Source organism: Salvia miltiorrhiza, chromosome 7, assembly GCF_028751815.1.
Source record: "Salvia miltiorrhiza cultivar Shanhuang (shh) chromosome 7, IMPLAD_Smil_shh, whole genome shotgun sequence".
Classification (NCBI taxonomy): domain Eukaryota; kingdom Viridiplantae; phylum Streptophyta; class Magnoliopsida; order Lamiales; family Lamiaceae; genus Salvia; species Salvia miltiorrhiza.
The window spans coordinates 37,153,929-37,170,299 of NC_080393.1; the positions used below are offsets into that span (position 1 = coordinate 37,153,929).

Sequence of the window (16,371 nt, forward strand, 5' to 3'; positions counted from 1 at the left end):
ACTTCATCTCTGCTACCAGAGCAGAGCTCGGTTTCAGCTCTGCTACCAGAGCATAGCAGAGCTCGATTTCAACTCTGCTACCAAAGCAGAGCTCGATTTAAGCTCTGCTACCAGAGCATAGCAGAGCTTGATTTCAGCTCTGCTACCAGAGCAGAGCTCGGTTTCAGATCTGCTACCAGAGCAGAGACAACTATGATGCCAGAGCTGCTAAAAATTATCAAAAGAAAAGAAATTAACTTCATCCTTGTTCAACCAACATCTCTATAAATCCTTATTCTCTCAAAGTACTTCATTCACTAGTTCCATCATTGAAAATATAATAACTCAATCTATTGGGATATCTCATCTCGTCATATGCTATTGTTTATATCTCAATGCTCTTAATAATAAATCTCAAAATATTTAAAATGAGGAAAATGCGGGGTGTTACAGGGCTGGGGTTAGTTGTATACTTTCCGTCGAGTTTAGGGGGCAACTTGTACCAAGTTGGAGAATGGGGGGTATACGTTCTAGGGGGTCATGTTTAGGGGGGTATTTGTACCTTAACCCTATAAATTATCAAGGGCCTTGAATTACCCCAAAGTTCCAATCCATCTTAGTAAATAATGGATTAGCCTATACTATGTTAATATATTGAGGCTAATCCTCAAAAGTAAACGTCTTCTTAGAGTATTGAAACTGATGAATTTATATACTACTTGTAATTGTTGTACCCTTTACTATGTACAGTCATATTTTTGTGCCTTATGATCCATAGTTGTAGACATGTTATGCAATCAACCTAAGAAATTTGTCCAGAGAGTCAATTCACTTAAATCATCTGAAAAATTTGCATTGTTTGAGAGTCAATTCACTTAAATCCTCTGAAAAATTTGCATCGTTTTTATGAGACGAGAGTTGATTTGTGGAATGTTGTATGAAAAACTCAGAATTGATAATGGTGCAATCAATCATTTGCTCCCTGCATCTTATGAAGACATGATTGTCAAAGTTTACACCAAGAAGCCTCACCTGGTCAGAAGATTGCGAGTTTCCTTATAGTCATACAATAACCTTTTGTGGACTGAAATTCTACCGAAAAAATGTACAGGTGGAAGACATATGGGAAGAAAGTATGTGGAAGATTGCGAGTTTCCTTATAGTGAAGTGGATTCCTAAGCTCGATAACTGTTAATCTTTACATTGTAGCTACCATCATATACATCAAAATTCCCTCAATATTGTGTTAACACCAACGCGATACTTTCTAAAATTAGGTTAGGTCAGACTTCATTTCTAACACTTCTCAGGTGTGTACAAAAGTCGTTCCAAAATCTGTCTGGACGGATGTGTCAATATTCACCGTATATCCACTTCATCCTTCAATCTACACAGCAGTGGTCGGGATGACATTTGCTTCCTTAAACTCTTGTTTTAGCAAATCGCGAATTCTGCTTCTCAGTTCCGAAGCTTCTTCAGGTTTGAACCATTCCTTTTGTAACTATAGACAAATAACAATGCGCAAAGCAAATAATAAATAATACTGGGAGAAATAAGTGTGATGAACCACAAAGAAAAAGAAAATTAAAAAACGATACAGGCATCATGCAACACATTATTAGAGAATGGAAAAGTACCATATCCAAATGCTGAGTCTTCAGACGTTCAGGCACATCATTAATGAAACGCTCAATAAAGAAAAGAACAAAAAGACCACAATCGTATCCATTTGTTTGTTGAGGCACCTGTTGCACGAAAGAGAATGAGGCAGTTAGTTAAATAAACAGGCCTAGGGAAGGAGAAAGCTTAAGCCATGGTATGGTATCATCCTGTTACAGAATTGCATCCATTCAACAAGCTAAGTCGCATTTTACTCTCTTATCAACATCTTTCGCTTAAAGCCTTTTTTCACATAAGAATCAATATGGTTATGGATTGCCTTAATGATTTGTAAAACACTCAGGTTTATAAATAAGTACAGAGATGTAAAGATATTAAAAAACATAAGAAAATGATGAAACAGCATAATGCAAAAAATCTTAAACATGCCTTGTTGGAAAGAACCATACCATGTATCCTGCAGTGCTGCAGGAATTGAGATTCTCCAGAGCAGACATATACAGAATTTATTTCTTAGGAAGAGGAACTTTACCTTAAGTACTTTCTGTCCAATTCTTTGAGAGAGCTCATTCCAGATATTCTCTGCCAGGGGCAGTTCAGGCAGCCCTTCTTTTTTTAGCAACTCCCATTCTTCTACAAGAAAGCTGCCGGATAACAAATCATGGTGACATATCAATTGAATAAATCTATTTTAATAACTTTAGGTAAAAGGTCAATTAACATACATCATTCCAATTTCCAACTAAAGTGACATTTTATGATACGAGCAGAAAGAGCGTATGTTGTAAGCATAATTAATGTTATTTTATTTGATAAAATAAAAAATATAAATATAATATTTATTATATTTAATTTTTCAATTAATAATTTGGTCTATTTAAATATGCTCCTACAATTTAGGAAATAAATACCAATAGTAAATAGAGAGAACCGAATGAGGTTAGAAAATTCAGATGAAAGAACCATGTTGAGCAAGTTTTGTCATTTAATAGAACAATTTACTATGCACCCACAGCGAAATTGCATAGTCATTGACAGCTAGATACTTGCCATACAGCAACAATTTTATCTCTCCTACCACTTCATGGACCATGTACACTAATAAAATTTTCATAGAGTACCAATGGAATGAAAAATGTCTAGAAAGTCTCAAAGACCACACAAATATACTCCCTTATTGTTAAGACTTAGAAGAGAGACAAGGTTCCCAGTGTTCCATCAAAATATTACAACTTCTCATCGACTAAACTCCACCAGGGACAAGTTCACTATTATTGTATATACTTTTCTTTTTTTAGAAAAAAAAAAAAGAACCTACGCACCAACTTAAAGAGAATCAAATGTATAGTAACCAATTAACTAATAAAAACTCTCCCACTATGATATCAGAATTAATACCCAATATAAATGTCCCTAAAACACATCGTAAGCTATCTGCTGCACACACTTTGACCGTCTTTTGGCAAACTATCAATTTCTATGATGTAAAACTAGTTTCAGTTACCAGTATGATAGTGCTTGTCTCATGACATAACCAAGAACAAAATTTACTGACCTCCTCACATTATTGAAAATTGACTCGCTGACATGACATCTATGGAAATCCGAATGCAAGGAATCCAAATGCAGCATCATTGGCCCGAAGTCATCTTCTTTACTTGGCATGCTTACAATAACCAAGCTCCAATGGTCACTGAGCAATATAAATATAATATAAAAGGCAGAAATGAGATATTGCAAAATATGGTCACTGAGCAATACAAAATGCGGTTAGAAAAGAAGATCTGATATGCTTACGATCCACCAATTGGGAGGAAAATGTATGGTTTCTGGAATATATTCTCATTTTTCCAATGAGATCTGCTCCTCCTGAGCCTGAGATCAATGAGGAGATTGTTCATCTTCTCAATCAGGAGACTGTGATTGAGAATGAGAAGACTGCTCCTCTGGAAACTGAGTCTACCGTGCGTGACAGGCGGAATCCGTCTGAGAATGGGGGTCCGAATCCGCCTGAGAATGGGGGTCTTGGGAATTCGGCTGAGGATGGGGGTCTTGAGAATCCGCGTGAGGATGGGGGTCTTGAGAATCCGGCTGAGCCTAGGACTGCTCCTCCTGAGCCTGAGATCAATAAGGAGATTGTTCCTCTTCTCAATCAGGAGACTGTGATTGAGAATGAGGAGACTGCTCCTACTAAGCCTGGGTAACAATCTTGATCCTGATAGTGATTGAGATCATTGAGGAGACTCACCTTGAACTGAAACTTCAACGGCATATAAGGTTCATCTTGAGTAAATATGGAGGAAGCTTCATTATACTAGAAGCCATGCTTAAGACTTTTTTAGAGGATCTTCCTACCGTACATCATCCGATGAAAAAAGATGATTTTAAAGGAAAAGTCCTTACTTTCCTTGCAGAAAAGTATGCTTTTGAAGAAAGTTTATACAATTATCATAACAGTTTCAATCATGTAGAACAGTTTCTGAGGACTTTAATTGATGTGGATGTTGAATTGAAGATTTTATTAAAAGATGATGATTACTATTTTAGCAGAGATCTGACCGCAGAAGATGTAGAATGGAATAAGCTGCTGATCAAATTAAAAGAGGAGGTCAAAGTCAATCAGTCGAGGTAATACAGTTGTACAACCGCACTGTAATATGTATCAGGAGTGAAAGCTCTTCCTCTTAATTTGTTTCAGGAGTGAAGATGCCGTTATATACTACCCATCAAGGTACCATCTTTCAGTGCGGTTCTGCATGTACAACTGTATTACCTCGACTGATTGACCTTGACCTCCTCTTTTAATTTGATCAGCAGCTTATTCCATTCTACATCTTCTACGGTCAGTTCTTTGCTAAAATAGTACTCCTCATCTTTTAATAAAATCTTCAATTCAACATCCACATCAATTAAAGTCCTCAGAAACTGTTCTAGATGATTGAAACTGTTATGATAATTGTATGAACTTTCTTCAAAAGCATACTTTTCTGCAAGGAAAGTAAGGACTTTTCCTTTAAAATCATCTTTTTTCATCGGATGATGTACGGTAGGAAGATCCTCTAAAAAAGTCTTAAGCATGGCTTCTAGTATAATGAAACTTTCTCCATATTTACTCAAGATGAACCTTATATGCTTATGAAGTTTCAGTTCAGGGTGAGTCTCCTCAATGATCTCAATCACATCAGGATCAAGATTGTTCCCAGACTTAGTAGGAGCAGTCTCCTCATTCTCAATCACAGTCTCCTGATTGAGAAGAGGAACAATCTCCTCATTGATCTCAGGCTCAGGAGGAGCAGTCCTAGGCTCAGCCGGATTCTCAAGACCCCATCCTCAGCCGAATTCCCAAGACCCCCATTCTCAGGCGGATTCGGACCCTCATTCTCTAACACAGGCAATATGTCCATCCAACCTTTGGACTAAAAGCAACGATATTTGCTATGCAGCTTTTCATAGATAATGTGGTATGAAGTAATACTGCATTCATGATATCTTTCACCTGCCTCTAAAGCTTATGCAATAAACACTCTTATTTGTAGGTGTGGAAGAAGGTGAACTATCTCGATCGACTTCTGCAGCTATTCAGATATGTACCTCGCTAGCAATTGAGCATTACAGATTTTGTGTTTCCATCTGTTCACCGAGTTGTTTGTGAGGCGCTGCAATGATGTCTTGCAAACGAATATTATGTGATGCATGCATGATCTTGAAGTAAATGGAGAGAAAGGCGTGATTGTTGATCCAAGAACAAAACCAATCTCAAACTGATTTCGATTTCACTGATCACTTCAATTTACTTTCTTCAGTATGAGTCTAGATACTGACTTCAGTATTGTTTCTAAAGAAGTAATAATTTACCACTTGATGCTTCACATGTCACTTACAACATCTGAAATGCATACTATGAATAACATGTCCAATGAAGCAGCTACAAGTTTGATGACATGAAAGAAAACAGTGTTTATAAATTTAAGATACCTCAAACAACACATTGAAATAGTGACAAGAAAACAGAATAGATCCCTCAAACAACACATTGAAATAGTGACAAGAAATATAAAAATATTCTTGTGCATTATAGAGGTACAAATGGTAAATGATAGTAGATGTTATTATAAGTTTGACATTGTAATTCAAGTATGGTTGGTGGAGTAACCTGTTCAAAGCTTATTCCCCTTATGTCGAAATCTAATGCAAATTATACAAACTCAAGACTAAAGTCTTCAAGTTCAAGCAATAAAGCTATAAATGTATGGCACCTCCAAATCGTCATGCAACTGAAGATGTTATGGGAAGAGTATAATAGCATTTAATTAGAATTCTATTGTATGGATCAAAACAACAAATTAAATGCACCTAAAACAAACATATATAAGTTTGCAATCATAACAATATATTCAGAATGTCCGGCCAGTAAGACCTAAACTATAAGTTCGATAATAATCTTTTAACAACTTAACAAAATAGAACCCTCTTTCATTTAAAGCTAAAGGAACTATCATCCAGTTTTCTTTTACCCATGGTATGCTGCAAACTGGTCTACAAAATTGAGAAGTCGAAAGGTTAATTTGTATATCTAGGAGAATCCATGTAAATAGGACTAAACTCATAACTCATTCTCTATTTCACCATCTCTAATAAGTAATTAGTAGATGTAGATGTTTTACACATTCATACATCAAAAGGGCTTTCTGATCACCACATGCCAGTTTCCTCAAAGACTTGATAGAAAAGATAATTAACATTGAATGCATCTGAACATGTCATAAGCTTGCCTAAAGCCACAAACAGAATGAAAGGTGCTGCTATCAAATATCAATTAGTCAAAACACTCAAAACAACAAAGAAGAAAGTTAACCATTACTAGAAAAAATAGATAACAAACCCAAAAAGAAAGAAAAAAGAAAACAAGTAGAATAAGAAAATGAAGAAGCTGCTGCGAAAGATTACAAACAACTATTGTATAAGGAATGAATAGAGACGTGTACATGTTTCTAAAGAAGTAATAATTTACCACTGGATGCTTCACATGTCACTTACAACATCTGAAATGCATACTATGAATAACATGTCCAATGTAGCAGCTACAAGTTTGATGACATGAAAGAAACTAATGTTTATAAATTAAAGATCCCTCAAACAACACATTGAAATAGTGACAAAAAAACAGAATAGAAGCCCTTAACTTAACCACACGAGGCTGTTCCTATGCACTACATACCCGAAGGAACTAGCAGAATTAGGTAAATCAATGGACTGGAATTCATCTGCATCAACATTGTAGATAAAGCAAAAGCGACAAAACCCCCCGAAAACAAACGCAAACACCTCCGGATATTTAACCCAACCAACTATGTAAAGGGAATACACACTCTCCGAAGCAAACTCTTGGATTCTACACTTATGAGCTGTCAGGTCAATGTCGCGCAACAGCTTTCTCCATTCCCCAGTTTCCGGTTTCATCTCCCAAACTTGCCACAACAAATGTCCATAGCTAAGCAACAGAGAGAGATACCTCCCTGTTGAACGATAAGAATACGCGTGCATCCTCTCGTCATAATCTGGAGGAAAAATGGGGACATGAATCTCTCTCATAACTTCAGTCTCCACATTCAATGTCATGATACGAGTCCTTTCTAAAACCCAGAGCATAAATCCTTGAATGACAAGCGGAGTCCGTAAGATGTCAATTGATTGATCAATGGTGACACATCTCCAAGTCTTGTCGACTCCAACAGTTAATATAGCACATTTACAAATCGTTGACTCAAGATATGTTAGGACCACTTTATACTCCATGGAAGCTGCAGCACAAGCTATCCCGAGGAAACCAAACCTTACTTTAACAGGCAATGGAGGGAGGCTGAAGCGACACTTTGTAGTAGGATTCACAATAAACGGAACAAACTTTTCACAGAATTCGAACCCCACAGTCAAACCATTACAACTAGAGATATGTGGGAACTTGATTTCGTAATTTAACTTAGATACTTCAATTCGGCCTTGTGTTGTTGCAGTTATAAAAATTCCCGAGGATTTTGAGAGAAGAAGTCCATAACTAGTATGGTTAAGGTGTGCGTACACGAAAGGTTTGGAATGGATTAGATGGTACCATCTGCGACACACCAGCCTTACATTGGCGTAAAGATCATCAGTTGAGAGACGTACCAGGATTTCTATCAACAGCTCCTCCAACAGAGACTCTATGTTTGTCGGATTCACCTTTTTACACCTCCTAAAATAGTAAGGGCCGAGTTCTACCACTCTGCAAATAACAAAATAATCAATCGCTACTGCTCGAAATTCTAATTTCAATTAATTGAACAATTCATATGCTAAACTAACCCATCCAATTTCTTCTTCTTTACTTACCGTCCGAGCAGGAAACTGAACCCCAATCAGCGAGCTTTCACTGCACCGGCGGTGGAAGACTATCCATTGCAAAAATTTTGTTTTCTGTAGATTAATTATTTCATTCGAGGGAGTGACTGACAATGGGGGATAGAAAAATATACCTTTATCAATCGCTACTGCTCGAAATATATATGTTTTCAGATTAAATATACAAAATCTTGTGGTGGTCGGGTGGATAAAGCATCAGTTTTTACTCTTGAGGTCAAGAGTTTGAAACTCTTAATCCCCAATTCTCCTCCCCTCACTATTTTGATTTTCAACCATTTTTTTTGTTTTATTTCTTTCTTTTTTCTATATTTTTGTCCTTTTCCTATTTTCTTTATTTTTGTTTACAATATTTTTTTTCTTTTGCATTATTTTTTAATTTACTGTTTTTCTTTTGCTTTTTTAATATATTTTGGTTTTTTTATCCTTTCGGTATTTTCTTTATTTTTCTTTTGTTTTTTATTTTTTGTTTTTCTTTTGTATTCCATTTTGGAGTACATTTCTTCATAAACGTTACATTTCTTCATGTCAATAATTATTTTTTTATTATAATAATAATTATTTGATAAAATAACTAAATGTAATGTTTCTAAATAATTACATTTGTTCACGATAATTGTTACTTTTATTTTTGAGAATTTGTACTTTTAGTTATTTGATCAAATAATTATTTGTGTAAGCAAAAGTAATAGTACTTTTTGGGTTTAGTATTCCCTATTTAGGGTTTAGTATTCCGTATTTAGGTTTAAAAATATTGAATGATGGTTAATATTAATATTCACATAAGTATACATTTATGCATGAAAATGTATATCTTAGATAAAATAAAAGTAAATATTGTCATTTGGGTTTATTATTGAATGATTAGGGTTTAGTATTCAGTGTTTAAGGTTTAGTATTCCGTATTTAGGGTGTAGTATTCAGTGTTTAGAGTTTACAAAATATTGAATGATGGTTAATACTTATATTTACATAAGTATACATTTAAGCATGGAAATGTATATCTTAGATAAAATTAAAGTAAATATTGTCATTTGGATTTATTATTGAATGGCTATGGTTTATATATTATTGAATATAACTAGGGTTTAGAATTCAAGGTTTAGGGTTTAGTATTCCCTATTTAGGGTTTAGTATTCCGTGTTTAGGTTTAAAAAATATTGAATGATGGTTAATACTAATATTAGCATAAGTATACATTTATGCATTAAAATGTATATCTTAGATAAAATAAAAGTAAATATTGCCATTTGAGTTTATTATTCAATGGTTAGGGTATAATATTCAGTGTTTAGGGTTTAGTATTCCCTATTTAGGGTTTACTATTCAGTGTTTAGGGTTTACAAAATATTGAATGATGATTAATACTTATATTCACATAAGTATACATTTAAGCATGGAAATGTACATCTTAGATAAAATAAAAGTAAATATTGCCATTTGGATTTATTATTGAATGACTAGAGTTTATTATTGAATATGACTAGGGTTTAGTATTCAAGGTTTATGGTTTAGTATTCCTCATTTAGGGTTTAGTATTCAGTGTTTAGGTTTAAAAAATATTGGATGATGGTTAATACTTATGTTCACATAAGTATACATTTAAGTATGAAAATGTATATCTTAGATAAAATAAAAGTATACATTCAGTGTTTAGGTAAAAGTGAGTATTTCCTTTAGGGAGTAAATATTTTCATTTGGGTTTATTATTGAATGGCTAGGGTTTAGTATTCCGTGTTTAGGTTTAAAAAATATTGAATGATGGTTAATATATACTTATATTCACATAAGTATACATTTATGCATGGAAATGTATATCTTAGATAAAATAAAAGTAAATATTGCCGTTTGAATTTATTATTGAATGGTTAGGCTTTAGTATTCAGTGTTTAAGGTTTAGTATTCCCTATTTAGGGTTTAGTATTCAGTGTTTAGGGTTTACAAAATATTGAATGATAGGTAATACTTATATTCACATAAGTATACATTTATGCACAGTAATGTATATATTAGGATAAATAAAAGTGAATATTTCCATTAGGGTTTAATATTCAAGGGTTAGGGTTTAGTATTCAGTGTTTAGGTTTTAAAAATATTGAATGATGGGTAATACTTATATATTTAACTTTTTAGCCAAGTATTTATTGTCGTAATAAAAAGTAATTATTATTACAATGAAATGTAACGTATCTAGATAATTACATTTGTTCACGGTAATTGTTACTTTAATTCTTAAAAGTTTATATTTTTAGTTATTCAATCAAATAATTATTATTGTACGAAAAAAATAATCATTGATATGTATAAAAGTAATGTTATTTTTACTCGTTAGAACTTGTAATTTTGTATATTTGGTCAAATGATCATTGTCGTAAAAAAAAGTAACTATTGATGTGAAGAAAAAGTAATGTTTCAAAAACATTACATTTCTTCATGTCATTAATTATTTTTCATTTATTTTATGATTTAGAGTTTAGTTTTCAAGGTTTAGAATTTAGAAAATATAATACTTTATATTGAATGAAAGGTAAATATTATATTAACATATATATACATTTATTAGCACAAATGTATATTTTATACTTATTAAAAGTAAATATTCCTATTAGAGTTTAGGATTTAGTGTTTAGGGATTTAAAATATAATATTTTATTGCTTCCATTATAAAGAAATATCTCATGGGTCAAGTCTCAAGTGTTGGGAAAAAGTAATAAATGAAGTAAAAAATCACAAAAAAAAGAACAAAAAAAGAAGCAAGTAAAAAAGCACAAAAATAATAAATAAATAAATAAAACCCAAAAAAGAAGCAAGAAAACGAAAAAAGTAAAGAAATATCTCATGGGTCAAGTCTCAAGTGTTGGGAAAAAGTAATAAATGAAGTAAAAAATCACAAAAAAAAGAACAAAAAAAGAAGCAAGTAAAAAAGCACAAAAATAATAAATAAATAAATAAAACCCAAAAAAGAAGCAAGAAAACGAAAAAAGTGAAAAAGATGGGGGATTTGGGTTTTGAACCCTTAACCTTTGAGATAAAAAGGCGCACATAACCACTGCACCACTCAACATTATTGACCTCATTTATGAAACTCTAAAATATAACATTTCGATTCGGGTCGGGTCAAGGCGGACACGACCCGGCCGCATACTATGCGGGAGTCCGCACACAAGTCCTACTCTTATTAATCTATCAAGCCAGTGGAATACTTACAACAATTCTAATATTCTATTTTTCCGCCCAAACTTAATTCGATTTTTTTGACAAAAATTTAGTACTAGTAATAGAGTTAGACTTGGGTGCGGGTGTCCGCATACTATGCGGACCCGCCCACCCGACTCCATATATTATAAATTTTGATAACAAAAGCCAAATTTGTTATATGGTGCAATGGCAATTATTGTTGTTCATGCACTTACCCCGAGAGGTAGTCTATTCCATTTTTTCTAAACTCTAATAGGAGTTGTTGAAATGAAAATTTTATTGAAAAAAAGAGAGAATGGAAAAAACTTGGGCATACCCAAGGTAAATACAACCCCCAAAAACACACATCTCAAATGAGATAGGTGGTGGCGGAGGAGGGAAGTGCTTTCCAGAGAAGAGCAGAGTACATACAAGGCACATCCTTTGCATTTGGATGGGTGCCATGAAACAGAACCACAAATTGTGGCAAAACATCTATCAATTATATAATACAATACATGTTCAAGCCCCCATATTCTTTCTCTTTCCTACGTGGCACACTCACAATGCTTTATTTTATACTATCTGAAAGCCTTTTTTTCTCAATTTTTCAAAGCCTTTTGCGGTTCTGCCTTACAATTTTTGAAAGCTTCTTCATTCTCTATTATTCAGCCGTTACTTTTCTCATACTTATCTCACAATATGAGATGATTGAAAAACCCGTTTCTTTTCTCAAGTTTCCAAATTATTCAATCAATCTTCCCACAAATCATAATACAATACATGTTCAAGCCCCCATATTCTTTCTCTTTCCTACGTGGCACACTCACAATGCTTTATTTTATACTATCTGAAAGCCTTTTTTTTCTCAATTTTTCAAAGCCTTGTGCGGTTCTGCCTTACAATTTTTGAAAGCTTCTTCATTCTCTATTATTCAGCCGTTACTTTTCTCATACTTATCTCACAATATGAGATGATTGAAAAACCCGTTTCTTTTCTCAAGTTTCCAAATTATTCAATCAATCTTCCCACAAATCTCAAACAATCGGCGCTGTAATTGAGAGATTCAGTCTCTCTCTCTTTCAATTTCGATGGCACAAATTAGAGATGTGCTTCATCCATGGCTGCAAACGCCTCTTCTCGACAACTACAGATTCATCCATGGCTGCAAACGAGGCAGATTCAGTCTCTCTATCTCTTTCAATTTCAATGGCCCAAATTTGGGAGGTGCTTCATCCATGGCTGCACCCCACGCTACAGATCCATGATTCAAGGTAAGTAATTGAGAGGGATAGATTTGGAAATGCAAATCAGTGGATTTCATCCTTCCCATACGCCTTGATTTTTTATATAAATTCTTTACAGCCTATTCCTCTACAAGTGGGCTTTAGAAATTGCAGAGAGAGGGAAAAGTTGCATGTCATTTTTCATCCTTGGAGCAACAACAGGTAATTCTTTCAACTTTGACGTTCTGAGATTTGTTTTCTCATTCGAAAATATATCTATAGAATAAAGTGTTCATGTACTACTGTATCGCGAGATTTTGAGTTTGAATATCACTTAAGTTTGAGTTGTACTTCATTTTTATTATGATTTGATCCAGTTCTGCATACACATAATAAAAGGCAATTTGCTCGTGAGGTTCTGAGAATATTTCAGTATTTTTCTGATGTATAATATTACTGTCTTTGCTTTTTGTAGGTATATTTGCTTCTTATATTATTGTCGTTGGTTACATAAGTTGTGGTCTTTGTTCAAATCATAATTGTTGATTTTGCTTTTTGGGCAGCGACTTAATTTCCTCTTTCCCTTTTCCCTTTTTCCCTATTGGAGTGTAAGATCACTATTTAGTTAAGAATTCCTTGATAAATACACTTCTGAGTATTTATTTTTATTGAATTTAAGACTGCCCATTAATTTGCTCAAATTTTGAGGTTTATTGTGTGTGTCTCGGGAATTTCTTTCACCTGTGCTAGATTGTGGAAGTTCTATTCGATTGAGGTTTATTTTTCTTCAATGGTTGCTCTAGGATTGTCTCGGTGCAGATTTATTTATTTTTTCTAAAATAGATATCTCTCTTTTCTTTGTTTGTTTGAATTTTCTTGTAGTTGTATTCACATTTTGCATGATTTCTCTGCCTTTAATCTTTTCTAGGGTGGAGGAAAAGATGCTGCTGCTTTCTCTAATTTTCGGACCTCACTAGATTTTTATTTTTAGGGGTCCAAATGTACAACCTAACCTCATTGCAATTTGTCCTGTATTCCAGTTAATATGGCAGGAAAACAGAGGGACTTTGGAGGAGTGGAGAAGGGAGATGATCAGGCTACACGGCTTGATCCTCGGAAAAAAAACATTAGCTCAGATTTTTCAAGATGACTCTTTTAGGGAGTTTGAGTTCAGGTAGTATTTATTTGCCTGTCAAGCTAAGGTATGAAAGTTAATCATAAACATGCTTAGGTTTGTTTCGTAATATGTGTCATGTATGCCATGATGATCTATCATAATACAGGCTTCCCTTCTATTATTATGTTTTTCTACTACAATATTTTTACATTAAGAATTATGTTGTGGATATCTCAATGAATTGGTTGTTCTATGTGACATATTCTCTTTGTTTTTCTCTAAAAAAAATTATTACTGCTTTCATTATCTTTTGCTTTAACCTTCACGCATGCTCCAAAAAGGGTTTCTGTGACTTCAACTTCTCTTTAAATTAAAACGTCCATTTGAGGTTGCATCATTCTTTCATAATCAGCTTCTCAGGGGCATTAGCTTTGCATGAGGTATTAGCATTGAGTTCTGATGGATTCTTATCTTAATTACATTGTGTTGAATTTTTCGCCTTTTATGTGTTGGGTTCTCTCAGAGTATGTTGCCATTTTGTATGCGTGAAGTCTGGGTAATCACAGCTTGCTTGGCGTTAATCGGTGCAACTGCTTCTAACTATGAAGATGGATTAGCAGCACCTTATGTTGAAAAGGAGTTTTACTTGGTCCAAGGGGAGTTATATACTTTAGAAAAGGTAACAATGCAATTTCATAAGAGTAGTTTTAGAAAACTGAGAGTGTATAGTATCTCTCTGTTTCCTTGCCAATACAAGCGCAGAGAATGTACATTTGCCTGGAAGTTGGTCATGAAATGCTGATATTTGCTAGCATACTGTTTTAATTTGCCTCGAGATTGGTCTTAAATTTTTTAAAATTAATTCACTTTCATTTATTATTTCTTGTCTAGATGGCCAATGCCACCAAATATCAAACCTTAAAAATAGCCAATTAGATATTAAATTTTGTTTAACATATTATTTTCGTTCAATTTTAATTTTGTTTTATTGAAAACAAAAAATCAATCTTACAAAATGATTATTCACATGTCTTTGTCTAAGTTATGTGATGATGAATTAGTCATACATATAACTTGCTTTAAGTATATGTATTTTTTAAATGACAAATAAAGATTATAAACTAGAAGTGTACCGTAAATCATTTAAAGAAGTGTACCGTAAATCATTTAAAATGTTTTTTAGAAAATATATAAACATTAAGATAATCATTAGTATTTTAAATCAATTTGTATGACTAATTCATCACGATAACTCATTATAAACATTGTTTACCTTTTCTTAAAAGCTCTTTTGATTTATATGTATATGGATTACCATAAACTATATAAATTATTTTTTTATAAAATATTAAATGAGTGGATTTTTAAAATGGCCACTTTCATATTGTAAAATTAAAAATTGTCCACTAAGATAAAAATATTAAAAAATGGCCACTGTTACCAAAATACCCTTCCACATTAAAAATTAAAAAAATGTCCACTTTATATCACCCCTTTAAAAAATCCCGCAATTCACAACCAGTGTGAATTCACAACCAAAATTTTTTGGTTGTGAATTCACACTGGTTGTGAATAGTCGAATTCACAACCAGAATTTTTTGTTTGTGAATTCACAACTAGTCGAATTCACAGCCAAAATTTAATTCACAACCAGTCGAATTCACAACCAAAATTTAATTCACAACTAGAATTTTTTGGTTGTGAATTCACAACAAACGAATTCACAACCAAAATTGAATTCACAACCAGATTTATGTTGGTTGTGAATTCACAATTAGTCGAATTCACAACCTGAATTTAATTCACAACTAGAATTTATTTTGGTTGTGAATTCAAGTAGTTGTGAATTTGAGTTTTTAAAGTTTGAATTCACAATTAAAACTGTAATTTATTTTGATTGTGAATTTATAGATTTGGTTGTGAATTCATAAATGTGGTCGTGAATTCAAGAACATTAAATTGTGAATTCATAAATTTGGTTGTGAATTTAAGAACATTAAAAAAATAATTATACAGCTCAATCAAATTGCTGTACAACACCAAAATACAACAACTCAATCTACCATCAAAATACATCAATTCCTCTAAATCAACAATCGAAATACAACAAAATATTATCCGAATCAATTCAACCTACAATCAAAATACAACAATTCATTCGAATCAACAATCTCAGCATTCAATCTCCAAATCAACAATCTCAACAGATCTTAGAACGAAAATCATTCACATGTAAGACGGCAGGAATAAGACCCATTATATTACTTATTCCATAAAATTTGATATCATGGCCAAAAACCCATTTCGATCTTCACAAAAAAAAAGGGAAGTCCTAAATTTAAACGAATTCTGGACATGCTCATGTCCTTACAATCAATTCATTCAATGTTTCTATTTACTCCAAAATGAAGATGAAGCAATGCCTAAAAACGTTTTCTATAAAACCATCCTTGAAGCAATAACAGAGCAACTACACCCCTTGTCGTAGTTACCACACCATCGCCGACGTCGCGCCATCGCCATCGTTGTTGCCGCTGCCTCTCTGCCGCCCTATTTCTCCCCTCTCTAGGTTTCTCTCGTTCATCAGCTGTAGCGCGTTCGATTGCACTTCGTTCCGCCGCCTATAGCAGCGCCGTTCGTCACAACATCGCCGTCGAGACTCGAACCACCGCCTGATGAAATCTGCTTCAACGTGCCGTCGATTCCAATCTGCTACTTCAGCGATGCCCTCGGCGACAGAGCCTCCTCGCCGCCATCGCCGCCACTCGATTTCAGCGAATCTGCATCCGGTAATTTTCCTCCGCGCTCCGACATCGTCGCGGATGTTTCCACGATCTCCTGCGATTTAGATTGGCT

The 16,371-nt window shown here is 33.8% G+C and overlaps 2 protein-coding genes across 11 annotated transcripts; one reads left to right on the forward strand and one right to left on the reverse strand.

Moving 5' to 3' along the window:
• Positions 1-1,102: 1,102 nt before the first annotated feature.
• On the reverse strand, positions 1,103-8,253 carry LOC130993104 (ubiquitin-like-specific protease 1C). Of its 6 annotated transcripts, none has more exons than XM_057917837.1 (7): positions 7,969-8,232; positions 7,765-7,861; positions 3,397-5,229; positions 3,155-3,292; positions 2,132-2,243; positions 1,617-1,724; positions 1,103-1,480 (listed from the first exon to the last, which is right to left on the reverse strand). In XM_057917837.1, exons 3-7 carry the CDS (start codon positions 3,498-3,500, stop codon positions 1,367-1,369), a joined length of 576 nt encoding a protein of 191 aa, XP_057773820.1. In that variant the 5' UTR covers positions 3,501-5,229; positions 7,765-7,861; positions 7,969-8,232; the 3' UTR covers positions 1,103-1,366. The 6 variants fall into 6 exon arrangements, with proteins under 6 accessions (XP_057773820.1, XP_057773821.1, XP_057773818.1 ...); XM_057917838.1 differs by having other exon boundaries at positions 7,942-8,232; XM_057917835.1 differs by having other exon boundaries at positions 3,397-7,861; positions 7,969-8,253.
• Positions 8,254-11,865: 3,612 nt separating this feature from the next.
• LOC130996242 (uncharacterized) lies at positions 11,866-14,329 on the forward strand. 5 transcript variants are annotated; one of them, XR_009092456.1, is made up of 4 exons: positions 11,896-12,446; positions 12,538-12,620; positions 13,439-13,600; positions 14,039-14,329. XR_009092456.1 is itself a non-coding variant. In XM_057921753.1 (4 exons), exons 1-3 carry the CDS (start codon positions 12,280-12,282, stop codon positions 13,546-13,548), a joined length of 360 nt encoding a protein of 119 aa, XP_057777736.1. In that variant the 5' UTR covers positions 11,905-12,279; the 3' UTR covers positions 13,549-13,572; positions 14,039-14,329. The 5 variants fall into 5 exon arrangements, 3 of the variants coding, with proteins under 3 accessions (XP_057777737.1, XP_057777735.1, XP_057777736.1); XR_009092455.1 differs by having other exon boundaries at positions 11,899-12,446; positions 13,439-13,955; XM_057921753.1 differs by having other exon boundaries at positions 11,905-12,446; positions 13,439-13,572.
• Positions 14,330-16,371: the final 2,042 nt, after the last annotated feature.

What these genes read in the sequence shown, in the direction of transcription:
- LOC130993104 (XM_057917835.1), bottom strand. Translation starts at nt 3,500, where the DNA reads ATGAACAATCTCCTCATTGATCTCAGGCTCAGGAGGAGCAGATCTCAT. An exon ending in TTCCTCCCAATTGGTGGATC is followed by an intron (nt 3,293 to 3,396) that starts GTAAGCATATCA and finishes TATATTGCTCAG; the next exon opens with TGACCATTGGAGCTTGGTTA. An exon ending in ATTTTCAATAATGTGAGGAG is followed by an intron (nt 2,244 to 3,154) that starts GTCAGTAAATTT and finishes GTTATCCGGCAG; the next exon opens with CTTTCTTGTAGAAGAATGGG.
- LOC130996242 (XM_057921752.1), top strand. Translation starts at nt 12,280, where the DNA reads ATGTGCTTCATCCATGGCTGCAAACGCCTCTTCTCGACAACTACAGAT. An exon ending in CTACAGATCCATGATTCAAG is followed by an intron (nt 12,447 to 12,537) that starts GTAAGTAATTGA and finishes AATTCTTTACAG; the next exon opens with CCTATTCCTCTACAAGTGGG. An exon ending in CATCCTTGGAGCAACAACAG is followed by an intron (nt 12,621 to 13,438) that starts GTAATTCTTTCA and finishes CCTGTATTCCAG; the next exon opens with TTAATATGGCAGGAAAACAG.